This window comes from Haliotis rufescens, unplaced genomic scaffold, assembly GCF_023055435.1.
Source record: "Haliotis rufescens isolate VD_foot unplaced genomic scaffold, xgHalRufe1.0.p SCAF_34, whole genome shotgun sequence".
Taxonomy (NCBI): domain Eukaryota; kingdom Metazoa; phylum Mollusca; class Gastropoda; order Lepetellida; family Haliotidae; genus Haliotis; species Haliotis rufescens.
This window is the reverse complement of record NW_025964046.1, coordinates 1,073,236-1,087,644: the sequence shown is the minus strand read 5'-3', so window position 1 is coordinate 1,087,644 and position 14,409 is coordinate 1,073,236. Positions and strand designations below refer to the sequence as shown.

The window sequence follows — 14,409 nt, the reverse complement described above, 5'->3', positions numbered from 1 at the left end:
TACCTTGTACCACATGGAAATAACAATTTTTTTATCTTCTGAGTTACACATGTGCACTATATGACAGTATAGATACTTGCATCAGTAGGTAGATATGCAACAAAATGTCTTTGCGCTGTGTTGATCCTCAGGATCAGTTAGCTTGTATCACATCAGATAGGTCATACAAGCGTAAAGAGAGCAACACAAAATAACAAAAATTCTACTCAACAGACATCCTCAAAACATCGGTCTTCTTCCTGTAAAAATGACACAACAGTGGACGACAGCCTGTAAATATATCGTGTCTGGACCAGACAATCCAGTGATTAATGTTATGAACAACTATCCACGCCATCAGGGTAAGAGGACACACTGTCCGCAGCTAATGACACGACCTGATGGAGTGACCGCTAATAACAGTACCTGATGGTGTGACAGCTAATGACAGTACCTGATGGTGTGACATCTAATGACAGTACCTGATGGTGTGACAGCTAATGACATTACCTGATGGTGTGACAGCTAATGATGCTACCTGATGGTGTGACAGCTAATGACAGTACCTGATGGTGTGACAGCTAATGACAGTACCTGATGGTTTGACAGCTAATGACACAACCTGATGGTGTGACAGCTAATGACAGTACCTGATGGTGTGACAGCTAATGACATTACCTGATGTGTGACAGCTAATGAAAGTACCTGATGGTGTGACAGCTAATGACACAACCTGATGGTGTGACAGCTAATAAAAGTACCTGATGGTGTGACAGCTAATGACAGTACCTGATGGTGTGACAGGTAATGACACTACCTGATGGTGTGACAGCTAATGACACTACCTGATAGTGTGACAGCTAATGACAGTACCTGATGGTGTGACAGCTAATGGCAGTCATTACCTAATGGTGTGACAGCTCACAGTTCCTGATGGTGGGACAGCTAATGACAGTACCTGATGGTGTGACAGCTAATGACATACCTGATGGTGTGACATTTAATGACAGTACCTGATGGTGTGACAGCTAATGACACTACCTGATAGTGTGACATTTAATGACAGTACCTGATGATGTGACAGCTAATGACAGTACCTGATGGTGTGATAGCTAATGACAGTACCTGATGGTGTTACAGCTAATGATAGTACCTGGTGGTGTGACAGCTGATGACAGTACCTGATGGTGTGACAGCTAATGACACTACCTGATGGTGTGTCAGCTAATGACACTACCTGATGGAGTGACAGCTAATGACACTACCTGATGGTGTGACAGCTAATGACAGTACCTGATGGTGTGACAGCTAATGGCAGTCATTACCTAATGGTGTAACAGCTCACAGTTCCTGATGGTGGGGCAGCTAATGACAGTACCTGATGGTGTGACAGCTAATGACACTACCTGATAGTGTGACATTTAATGACAGTACCTGATGATGTGACAGCTAATGACAGTACCTGATGGTGTGATAGCTAATGACAGTACCTGATGGTGTGATAGCTAATGACAGTACCTGATGGTGTTACAGCTAATGACAGTACCTGATGGTGTGACAGCTGATGACAGTACCTGATGGTGTGACAGCTAATGACAGTACCTGATGGTGTGAGAGCTAATGACAGTACCTGATGGTGTGACAGCTAATGACAGTACCTGATGGTGTGACAGCTGATGACAGTACCTGATGGTGTGACAGCTAAAAACAGTACCTGATGGTGTGACAGCTAATGACACTACCTGATCGCGTGACATTTAATGACAGTACCTGATGATGTGACAGCTAATACCATTACCTGATGGTGTGACAGCTAATGACAGTACCTGATGGTGTGAGAGCTAATGACAGTACCTGATGGTGTGACAGCTAATGACAGTACCTGATGGTGTGACAGCTAATGACAGTATCTGATGGTGTGACAGCTAATGACAGTGTCTGATGGTGTGACAGCTAATGACAGTACCTGATGGTGTGACATCTAATGACAGTACCTGATGGTGTGACAGCTAATAACAGTACCTGATGGTGTGACAGCTAATGACACTACCCGATGGTGTGACAGCTAATGACAGTACCTGATGGTGTGACAGCTAATAACAGTACCTGATGGTGTGACAGCTAATGACACTACCTGATGGTGTGACAGCTAATGACAGTACCTGGTGGTGTGACAGCTCATGACAGTACCTGATGGTGTGACAACTCATGACACTACCTGATGGTGTGACAGCTTATGACAGTACCTGGTGGTGTGACAGCTAATGACAGTACCTGATGGTGTGACAGCTAATAACAGTACCTGATGGTGTGACAGCTAATGACAGTACCTGATGGTGTGACAGCTAATGACAGTAGCTGATGGTGTGACAGCTCATGGCAGTACATGATGGTGTGAAAGCTAATGACAGTACCTGGTGGTGTGACAGCTCATGACAGTACCTGATGGTGTGACAGCTAATGACAGTAGCTGATGGTGTGACAGCTAATGACAGTACCTGATGGTGTGACAGCTAATGACACTACCTGATGGTGTGACAGCCAATGACAGTACCTGATGCTGTGACAGCTCATGACAGTACCTGGTGGTGTGACAGCTCATGACAGTACCTGATGGTGTGACAGCTAATGACAGTACCTGATGGTGTGACAGCTCATGACAGTACCTGATGGTGTGACAGCTAATGACAGTACCTGATGGTGTGACAGCTAATGACACGACCTGATGCTGTGACAGCTCATGACAGTACCTGACGGTGTGACAGCTCATGACAGTACCTGATGGTGTGACAGCTAATGCCAGTACCTGATGGTGTGACAGCTAATGACAGTACCTGATGGTGTGACAGCTAATGACACTACCTGATAGTGTGACAGCTAATGACAGTACCTAATGGCGTGACAGCTAATGACAGTACCTGATGGTGTGACAGCTAATGACAGTACCTGATGGTGTGAGAGCTAATGACAGTAACTGATGGTGTGACAGCTAATGACACTACCTGATTGTGTGACAGCTAATGACAGTACCTGATGGTGTGACAGGTAATGACAGTACCTGATGGTGTGACAGCTAATGACAGACATGATGGTGTGGCTGCTAATGACACTACCTGATAGTGTGACAGCTAATGACAGTACCTGATGGTGTGACAGCTAATGACAGTACCTGATAGTGTGACAGCTAATGACAGTCCCTGGTGGTGTGAGAGCTAATGACAGTCCCTGATGGTGTGACAGCTAATGACAGTACCTGATGGTGTGACAGCTAATGACAGTACCTGATGGTGTGACAGCTAATGACACGACCTGATGGTGTGACAGGTAATGACAGTACCTGATGGTGTGACAGCTAATGACAGTACCTGATGGTGTGACAGCTCATGACACTACCTGAGGATGTGACAGCTAATGGCAGTAGCTGATGGTGTGACAGCTAATGACAGTACCTGGTGGTGTGACAGCTAATGACAGTACCTGGTGGTGTGACAGCTAATGACACTACCTGATGGTGTGACAGCTAATGACACTACCTGATGGTGTGACAGCTCATGACAGTACCTGATGGTGTGACAGCTCATGACACTACCTGATGGTGTGACAGCTAATGACAGTACCTGGTGGTGTGACAGCTAATGACAGTACCTGATGGTGTGACAGCTAATGACAGTAGCTGATGGTGTGACAGCTCATGGCAGTACGTGATGGTGTGACAGCTAATGACAGTATCTGATGGTGTGACAGCTAATGACAGTCCCTGATGGTGTGACAGCTAATGACACTACCTGATGGTGTGACAGCCAATGACAGTACCTGATGCTGTGACAGCTCATGACAGTACCTGGTGGTGTGACAGCTAATGACACTACCTGATGGTGTGACAGCTAATGACAGTAGCTGATGGTGTGACAGCTAATGACAGTACCTGGTGGAGTGACAGCTAATGACAGTACCTGATGGGGTGACAGCTAATGACACTACCTGATGTTGTGACATTTAATGACAGTACCTGATGATGTGACAGCTAATAACAGTACCTGATGGTGTGACAGCTAATGACAGTACCTGATGGTGTGAGAGCTAATGACAGTACCTGATGGTGTGACAGCTAATGACAGTACCTGATGGTGTGACATCTGATGACAGTACCTGATGGTGTGACAGCTAATGACAGTACCTGATGGTGTGGCAGCTAATGACAGTACCTGATGGTGTGACAGCTAATGACAGTACCTGATGGTGTGACAGCTAATAACAGTAGCTGATGGTGTGACAGCTAATGACACTACCTGATGGTGTGACAGCTAATGACAGTACCTGATGGTGTGACAGCTAATAACAGTACCTGATGGTGTGACAGCTAATGACACTACCTGATGGTGTGACAGCTAATGACAGTACCTGGTTGTGTGACAGCTCATGACAGTACCTGATGGTGTGACAGCTCATGACAGTACCTGATGGTGTGACAGCTAATGACAGTACCTGATAGTGTGAAAGCTAATGACAGTACCTGATGATGTGACAGCTAATGATAGTACCTGGTGGTGTGACAGCTCATGACAGTACCTGATGGTGTGACAGCTAATGACACGACCTGATGGTGTGACAGCTCATGACACTACCTGATGGTGTGACAGCTAATAACAGTACCTGGTGGTGTGACAGCTAATGACACTACCTGTTGGTGTGACAGCTAATGACCGTAGCTGATGGTGTGACAGCTAATGCCAGTACCTGTTGGAGTGACAGCTAATGACAGTACCTGATGGTGTGACAGCTAATGACAGTAGTTGATGGTGTGACAGCTAATGACAGTACCTGATAGTGTGACAGCTAATGACAGTACCTGATGGTGTGACAGCTAATGATAGTACCTGGTGGTGTGACAGCTCATGACAGTACCTGATGGTGTGACAGCTCATGACACTACCTGATGGTGTGACAGCTAATGACAGTACCTGGTGGTGTGACAGCTCATGACAGTACCTGATGGTGTGACAGCTAAAAACAGTACCTGATGGTGTGACAGCTAATGACACTACCTGAGGATGTGACAGCTCATGACAGTAGCTGATGGTGTTACAGCTAATGACAGTACCTGGTGGTGTGACAGCTAATGACAGTAGCTGATGGTGTGACAGCTAATGACAGTACCTGGTGGAGTGACAGCTAATGACAGTACCTGATGGTGTGACAGCTAATGACAGTAGTTGATGGTGTGACAGCTAATGACAGTAGTTGATGGTGTGACAGCTAATGACTACCTGGTGGAGTAACAGCTAATGACAGTACCTGATGTATCCTTGTAATGAGCAAAAAGACATGAAAAAGAAATACTGTCATGGCAGTATTGATGATAAATATCCTGTAATATTTGTTTATAAACGAAATAGTAAATGCATTTTCCCACATCGTGTGAAATCCACACATGAAAATAACAAATATCTGACATCAGACACCCAATTCTTGTTACCATTGCTATCAAGAGCTTTCAGTAGTTTAAAACATTGATGCGGGTATCTTTGCAACCCCGTCCTTAGTAATTCCTTATCATTCAAAGTTGACTTAATAAATGAAATAATAATAGCTTCGCCTAATTGGAATCATATTTTCTTGTCAGTTAAAAGCTTCATTTTATTTTGCCACCTGTATTTTTGCCCTGTGTAATTTTTCTGTCAAACTTAGCACAAACTGTAGAAAAAGATACATGTACATTTTGTTTTCTTATACATCATTAAACGTCACTTATCCAGAGATCACTGCTCAAATGTGGTTTGTATTTGTTCCCTGATCAGTGGATCTATATGGTTTCCAGTTATCATTCTCAACTCCCTGGGGAGTATACAATCCATGCTGCTAACAGGCACTAGAAGGTTTTTACATCCACCTCACATATCGGGTACCTGTTCACTGATGGGTGAACAGAGGTACATATGAACTAAGTCACTTGCTCAATATGTATGTATTCATGTTTCTACCATCTGGTCGTCTACCATCGGACAAGTGGGTTCTTTTAATTTGTGTGCACAGGGTGAGTGTACAGTACACCAGGGTAATCTTGCTTACCTGGTGCTTTAGAACACTCGCCCACTCGGCGCTCATGAAAACTTTATTATATCATCATCAAATAGAAGTAGCATTAAACCTGTTCTGTTCAGGGCTGTTCCCACAACGCGAATGCAACCTGAGTGCACGCTCAATGCTGACAGTCCTTATGTTCAGTGATAAGCTCTGTCTGTGCATGCCGGCGTGTGGACAGGCGAGCGGGTATGCGGGCGGGCATCTCTCGCTTGTACTTGTCCAAATTGATGGCGGTTAAAAAGTGCAAGCCCACTGAGATACCATGAAGCTTACCCGTTTCCGAACTACTTGTTTCATCACTGATTTTCGCTGATCCATTCTTATACTTTTCTTCACTATTTTCAGTACACCCTATGATATCTGCTTCGCAAATAATTGAAACTTTGGTGTTGACTTTTTGAATTGGGCTAAATGGATGCAAGTTTCCACATGGTTTGAAAATGAAATTTCAGTCATAATGATGTCAATGTGTGAAACAAATTCTAGTTTGATGACAGGCCTAACTACTGCATTCTTCCAACAGAGATTAGAAAATCACCAGCTGTGATCGGCAAAGCCTGGGAAATGCTAAACACTGACAAATTTTCATATTTTATATTTGAAGTGTTTAGTTAATGTTACAATGTTAAACATGATTAGGGGCGGTAGGGTAGCCTAGTGGTTAAAGCGTTCGCTCGTCACGCCGCAGACCCAGGTTCGATTCCCAACATGGGTACAATGTGGGAAGCCCATTTCTGGTGTCCCCCGCCGTGATGTTGCTGGAATATTGAAAAAGCGGCGTAAAACGTCACTCACTCACTTTAACATGATTATGACATGAGAATATTGCTCATGTTTAATCGAGGAACACCAGCGATCCTTCAGTAAAGATGGGCATCTCTTGCTAATTGGTCTCTTCATTGGTAAATTGTTCAGTAACATACCTATAGTACAAATGTATCTACTTTTATAAGTATGGTTAAATTTGTTCCATGTTTGCAATGTAAACTGATCAACTTGTGTGCATTATATTAGATCAGAGCTTAGGCTTCATTTCAACGGATATGTCAAAGCTAGCATAGTAATTTTCTCTAACGTGTGTCCAAGCATTTGTGTGCATGCTCTTGCAGTGTTAGAAACTAACAGTTTTAGTCCACTTGTCCTTATAATCTCAGCATACAGAAAAACCCTTAAAAATGGCAAATTTTTACTAGTCCTTATGATACCTTTACTATTTGGCAGTTTGGCAAGGACTACAGGACTTGTGCCAATTTCTAATGCTGACTTGTAATTGTATGTGTGTGCATGTGTGGTGTTTTGTTTTTCATTATATTTTCCGATAACCCATGGGGGAGGGGAAGGAGGGGAGAGATCTCTTGATGATGTATTGATATTTCATATGATAACTTTCTAAGGCATGACTATACATTTGAAATTCACAAACTTACAAATGTTTCCCTGCCAAAGGAATTGCTCATATTTCAAACCCTTATTAATTTCCATGCCTGGAAATTGTGTTTACGGCAATAAAGGATAGTTTCAAAGGTGTAGCTTTATATGACATAAACGCCCAAATTTGGCTTTTATCTAGAATCAAACCCAAATCAGGTCATTGCATACATTTCCTACAGTTTTGCGTTTGAATCAAAGTTGCAAAATGTACTGTTTGGTGAACCACTCTTGAATAAAGGACATGTGAGGAAAATATTGCCTCTGCTTATCATGACGCTTATCATCGATTATTATTAGACGAATTTGTTCAGCTTATGAGGAAAATTTCTGCAAAAAATGAATGATAACTTCCTCAAAAACATTTCCTTCTCTTTGTATTGAAGCTTTAAACAGATACTAACGAGATAAGACAACATGTAACAAGCTGTGTAGAATTCACTGATGTTTACTGCACTTGCATAGTTGATCTTTATTTGTTTGTTTTATGCCGCACTCAGCAATATTCTAGCTACGTGACAGGATGGTGGTCTGTAAATTATTGTGTTTGGGTAAAAAAAAAGACGTGAATGAGCAACAGTCTATGCCGTCAGAGTACAGAGCTACAGATAAGCTGCGTATTTGCGTAAAATACCCCCCAAAATATCCAAAACCCAATAACTTTCAATTAACTTGCGTACAGAAACGCATGCATAAAATGAAAAATTCAAATTTATAAAAACAGCTCTCGTAAATACCCAATGAAGCTTTTTCAGCATGCGTACAAAGAAGCTTATTTCCGAAACACGATTACAAGCTAATTTACTTTCCGAGTCAAGCCTATATATTAGGAACAGTTATATACATCTAGAACATTATTTCATTTTTTCAAAATCTTAAAATATTCACTATATTTGGGAAAAACTCAATAGAGTGATGAATAGATGAGTGAAAAAATATTGGTTACCCAATGAAAAAAGTTATAAGTAATATAACCCAATTAAAATAGAAACCCTAGAGTAAAAACTCAATTGCTCAAAAAGTTTATCTGGAGCTCTGGGAATATGATGACACACAATGAACCAAATGGGCGATCTTTTTCAATTTATCTTCCCTTCACTAACCCGCTAGGTGCGCTGACCCGGACGGTCCAACCTTAAACTGACGGCGCATGTGGTATGTGCGATACGAGCACTCCATGTTACTATGACGCCTATAGACAGTTAACTAGTACAACCTTCACCTCTGTCGGCAACGGTCATGCTTGTGTGCGGACAGTATATCTTTTCGCCTAAACAATTATTTATCTATTGCCATGTCCGGAAATAAATGTTCCTTGATATAATTATACATCAGGGATGACCACGACTGATTATATTGTATAGTTAACCACTAGATAGGCGTTCGAAGCGATGCGGTGAAATCAGCTGATCGTTCATCCCAGGTCGCTATGTTGACGTTTTGCAATCGGTACTGAAAGTGTTGCCCTTGATGTATGAATATCACACTTTTAAAAATAAAGTAGATTTTGTATCGTTCCTGTATCTATGTTGTAGTATCGCCGAGCAGGCTACATCATATGCATGCATTTCAGTATGTACAGCCTAAGGCGATGCGGTACGCGAAATGTGAAGGTCTTATGCAACGTAAAGTTGCCCGTAGCCTCAATGTTGTGAATATTGACAACAACACATGTAAGTATTTGTCAGATATATAACAGAGAGCAATGAGAAATGTTCTCAAGAAATTGTAGTGAGTGAGTATAGTTTTACGCCGCTTCTAGCAATTCAAGAAATTGTAAGAGTAACAGGCACTGTCATCAACTAGATATCATGATACAATGTTCAAAACAAAAGTAATGGAAATCACTGAAATCTGTTTTGATATTAAGGGTTATTTGGTGCATGTTGTATAAAAGGAGTTTATGTATATTAATGGTAGCTGTTTGTTGCCAAATACTACCATGATTATATTCCAGTATGATCAATGAAAGATATATATTATTTTGGCCTTTTTTGAATTTTACAAAGTATTAAAAAATATTAGTTAAAATACATATTCACTTGAGAGTATTTGTACCAACTACAATTTTTATGAAATAAAACAATATATTCATACTTATTGTCAATCTCTATAATGTTGATTGTCTTAACATTGCAGTGTCTACATCCAGTTTGCATTGACAATAATCATATGATTGTGACACAGATAAAGCTGATTCTTAACTTCATTAGGCCTTGCTTCTTATGTTTCCTTGTTCTAAACTGATGTTTCAAATTCCAGCATAAACAAATTATCAATGTTATTTTTTTTCTATTCACACCAACAGATATCTGCATTGCACAATGACTCTTATTATTTTAGTTAATATCTCGGCATACTTGTGCATGTGTACTAGTATTTGATTACACATACATGACTTTTCAGCAGTCATCTGTTTCTGAACTGAATATTATGCTAATAAAGATAAGTAACATAAAAAAAGGACTCTGGTATTCTTTCATGTTTGGAGAATCAGTCAATTCATTGTGGAAACATTTCTTGCATAAGTTATTTTGATCTTGATAAGATCAAAATAGATCAAAATTAAATTGAGGAGATAAAATTATGCAGTCTAATTCATTTCAGCCAGTCTGTCTGAAATCCGGTCCTATTTTTCAGGCAATAATAAATTAATGAAAATTTAAGAAAAAATATACCTTGCCTGAGTGAATCAGTCAATGTGCACATTGACTAAAATTTTCAGTCAATATACATATTGGGCCTGTTTATAGACACTGACTGTAACATATGTAAGTATAATCTGTTATATGCAAAAACAAATAACATAAATAAATCCATTTATCTACATGGAATGATTGTGGGGTTCAATTTGCATTTATTTAATCATCAGAAGATTTGATGATTAACTTTCTAAATTCATATTTGCTATATGATAATAATATCTACAAAATATACTTTATATTACAGGTGTCTTGAAATACTGTTGAATGAAAATCAGGATACTTAGATACATCAGGATAGTGTGTTGGTATGTATGGAAAATAATTTGTCAACATTTAAATAGAGGATTAACCACTGTGTTCGGTTGTTACCGAAAAATCTACACACGAGTGATTAATCTGCCACGATTAGAACGAGGCTTTGCCGAGTTCTAATCGTGGCAGATTAATCACGAGTGTGTAGATTTTTCGGTAACAACCGAACACAGTGGTTAATCCTTTTTCTCCCATAACAATACGCCATAAAATGACGAGCTCGTAGTTGAAGATTTCCTGTGTTCAGTAACCACTCGGGATTCCCCCGAGCCTCGTTTTCAAATATGCCCAGTAATACAACTGCACCGAAAGCAAGTAAATAGGCTCTAGCGACGACAACCCACAGGAGTCTTCCCGTGACAGGCAAGGCACTTGTTCGCATTCATGTTACGGGCTTTGTTAACTATTAAAAGATGATGGGAGTAACGTTTTGAGAATTATTAATGTGACTTGATATCTATAAATGCTTTTTGATTAGAGTCTACCCGGCCAATAACTATTTGTATTCATCTCGTCGCGACTATCAGTCCCAATGCGCAACACTAAATAGGTCCACCTTTGAGTGTATGTAAACACGTCATACGTTTATTTGTCCGCTGGAAACTAATGTTATAAACCCAAATAAGAGGAAATTAAATTATTTTTGTTGTTGTAAAATATTGATTACGAAAAACAAGGGCTCAAGGAACTGTCAGCAGGATTGATCAGGCTAGATTCTATAAATACCAACTGAGGCAACTGATCAGCTGATTACTGCTAGGTGAATCTTCTCAACTCCATGAAAGAATTGAAATATTTGTAAACGAATTTTGCTCTTTAAACTAATTTTACAGTGAATAATTCAATATTTGACTTTTGAACATACTATTTACCATCATAACACCAAAAATGTTACTAAATGAGTTGTCTAATTTTCACACATTTGAGAATGACAAGAAACAATGAATTTGACAAGCACAATAGTTTATTGTGTGTGAAACATAAAGACATAGGATATATGTAAACAATAAAATATCATTTCAACAGTTATCAAATATTTACAACATTTAATACATTGTCTTTAATACTGTTGATTGTGAAAATAATTAACTGTGATGTTGTATGTGCCCCCATATATATTGCTGAACATTCCCTGCACGGGATCTACATCCCTGGAGACATTGACTGTGTGGCTTTCCCTCTGCTCAGAACTTGTTCTGGACATCTGGCTGGACACCATGGTGCTCACAGGGTCTGGTATGGGGCTCACAGGACCTTGTGTGCTTTTGGGTCTTTTTGCTTGTCCACCAATAATCTTAGATATGGTTCTATGTTGGTTGCTGTTCAGTGAACTGTAGTCATTTAGGCTTTGCACATTCTTGTGGCCAGATATCTGCAATCAATAAGCTTAATAAATAATACATTTTTATGAGATATGGGGTATGTCAATTTCATTCCTAAAATTTAGTTATAAGTATTTTCTTTGTATCACGTTGACATAAAGAAGTTGCACAGATCTTTACAATTTTTCAAACATGAAATTTGATTATTTAACTTTGAATATTCATGGATTTAGCATTTAGTGAAGCTCCTAACCTGCATCACTTGGTTGCTGGGAACACCAGCATCACACAACTTTTGGACAACATATTTTCTCGCACTGTGGTTGGTCAACCTTTTGGCTTGTGGTCCTCCATCTGTCAAACCTGAATCATAATGGTTTATTCGAAAACTTTATTACATTTGTTATCTTAAATCTGCATTTAGTAATTAAATCAAGTTATCATCACTGTAGTGTAAACATTATCATGTATTGATATGAACAATTTACATGTTCTCTTATGCTATTGATATTTAGATCATATAGTTAAACATAAATTACCTGCTGCTTTCGCCATAGATTTCATGAAGGAACCCAACTTGTTGATCCCTACTGGCTGTCCCCTGAACCACTTCTTGGACTTATTCATGTCTGTACAAGTTGATATATAAAAGGGATCAGTTTCCTTCATGTAGTGTGTTGGCCTCAATTCTAAATACTTTTTGAACATCCTTACAGGACAACGTTCTGGGTTCTCCTTAGTAGCCCACATCTTTGGCTCAACTTGTCTGTAAGACAAACACATGATAGATAGAAATAGTGATCTTTCACATCATTGATGATCTATTTTACTGATTAATTAAAAAATTATTTGTGTAAGGTCACTCATTATAATTCATAAGAGTTACATTTCTTTCATCCATAAAACATACCAGAAGATGATTTCAAATTACATTAAAATCAATTTTTTAAAGTATATTTTAAACAATTGAATGTTTTGGTTTTGTTGCGCATTAAGTTGTATTTATATAATATTCATACTCACAAATCATCACCAATTTATTTTCCTTACCTGATATTATTTGGATCTGCTCCACCTCTTGTTTTTGTAGATCGCTCACAGAAGGCGACATAATCGTCGCCATTACCGTCCTGCTTCAGTTTCAAATCGCCCCACTTCATATCATGGTGCTCCTGCACTCCTCTCATACCAAAGTATATGGTATTGTTAAACCATACAGTGTGCAGGAGCGCCTCCGGTGTGTGTGATCCCAGTTGACCTGAGGGAGGGAGGGAGACTTTATATCAGTAAAGAGAACACCGGCCCATTATACATTACATACAGACCTTTTATAACATACATGTGAAGAGCACCACTTCGCTCGTTACAAAAGTTTTAGCTGTTTTCATATGTTTTTTCATAGCTAAAGAACTTATTGTCACGGGATATTTGGATGTTAAGAGCTGAATAAATTTATCATAACATGGATTTACCTGATGAGTAAAGCCTGTCGACTTCATCCTCTGTGAGGCAATCCGCTTTACGAGGTCTGTTTCCTCTCCCACTTCTTTTCAGTTCCACTTGCTTGGAAGCAATGACCATATTAAGCTGGGCGAACTCCTCGCTCCTAATGAGACAGTAGGCGTAATTGTGTTCCCTCAGATGTCTGTTGAATGATGATAACATTCCTGTAAGTAAAATGTCTTTAAGAAGTTGAAGATAAACATGCTTCATACTTTTAGTAATAAGCAGACTGGTCTAAATAATAATTTGATATTAAGTGTATTATCCTAATGTAGAATAAACCAAAATTAAAATCATCATAACAATATATTTAAATTTAGATTTGTATAATTACTTTGAAATTTAAGACGTTCAAATATTATGTGTCATCTATTAAACAAACTGTAATCAGATTGTAATCAGGTTCCTAATTTTGGAATATATACTATACATTGCTATCAGAATGACAGTTAGTTAAAGATGTGGATGTTTACCAAAATATTAAACTTCAATTTCTTTATCATGTTTGTTAACATCTGTAAATGTAATAGTGAAAACTTGCCAATCTGAGGCCCATGTTTTTATAATATTGGATATTACTTTAATAATGTTTCTAAAGTGCGTAATTTTACCTTTAAGGGATGATGGTTCATAGTTTTCACCGTTACTTTTCCTGGCATCCATAAAAAACTTGCAAAGGTGACTGTTAAGTCTGTGTGGAGGGATGGATTGAAGGGGTCTTGTTTCACCTCTATTTTGCTCTAACCACTTGGCAAGTGTTGTCATGTTTGAATTAGTTTTCTTGGCGGTGTTCTTATATTCTTGTGCCTTGATGAATTGCTGTATTTTCTCTTGGCTAGATGACATCCAGTTGTTGAACTCTTCATCAAACTCATCATCTGAACCATCTAGTCTAACATCTACAAATAAACAACATGAGATTTAATAACAGTTATTCATTGATTTAGATACTCAACAGCACTGACTTTGAAAGTAACTATTATTTCTGCAAAATGATGATTATCAAATATGATTAACCTAAATGGATTGAAAATCTGTTAATAGTGTATGTATATTGGATTTACTTATGATTTATG

At 39.1% G+C, this 14,409-nt stretch overlaps 1 protein-coding gene across 1 annotated transcript; it reads right to left on the bottom strand.

Moving 5' to 3' along the window:
* Window positions 1-12,346: 12,346 nt before the first annotated feature.
* Window positions 12,347-13,495, bottom strand: LOC124123811 (uncharacterized protein KIAA1958-like). The gene is made up of 3 exons (XM_046486991.2): window positions 13,303-13,495; window positions 12,881-13,088; window positions 12,347-12,596 (listed from the first exon to the last, which is right to left on the bottom strand). The coding sequence occupies exons 1-3, from the start codon at window positions 13,493-13,495 to the stop codon at window positions 12,347-12,349; spliced, it is 651 nt and encodes a 216-aa protein (XP_046342947.2).
* Between the last annotated feature and the right edge of the window lie 914 nt (window positions 13,496-14,409).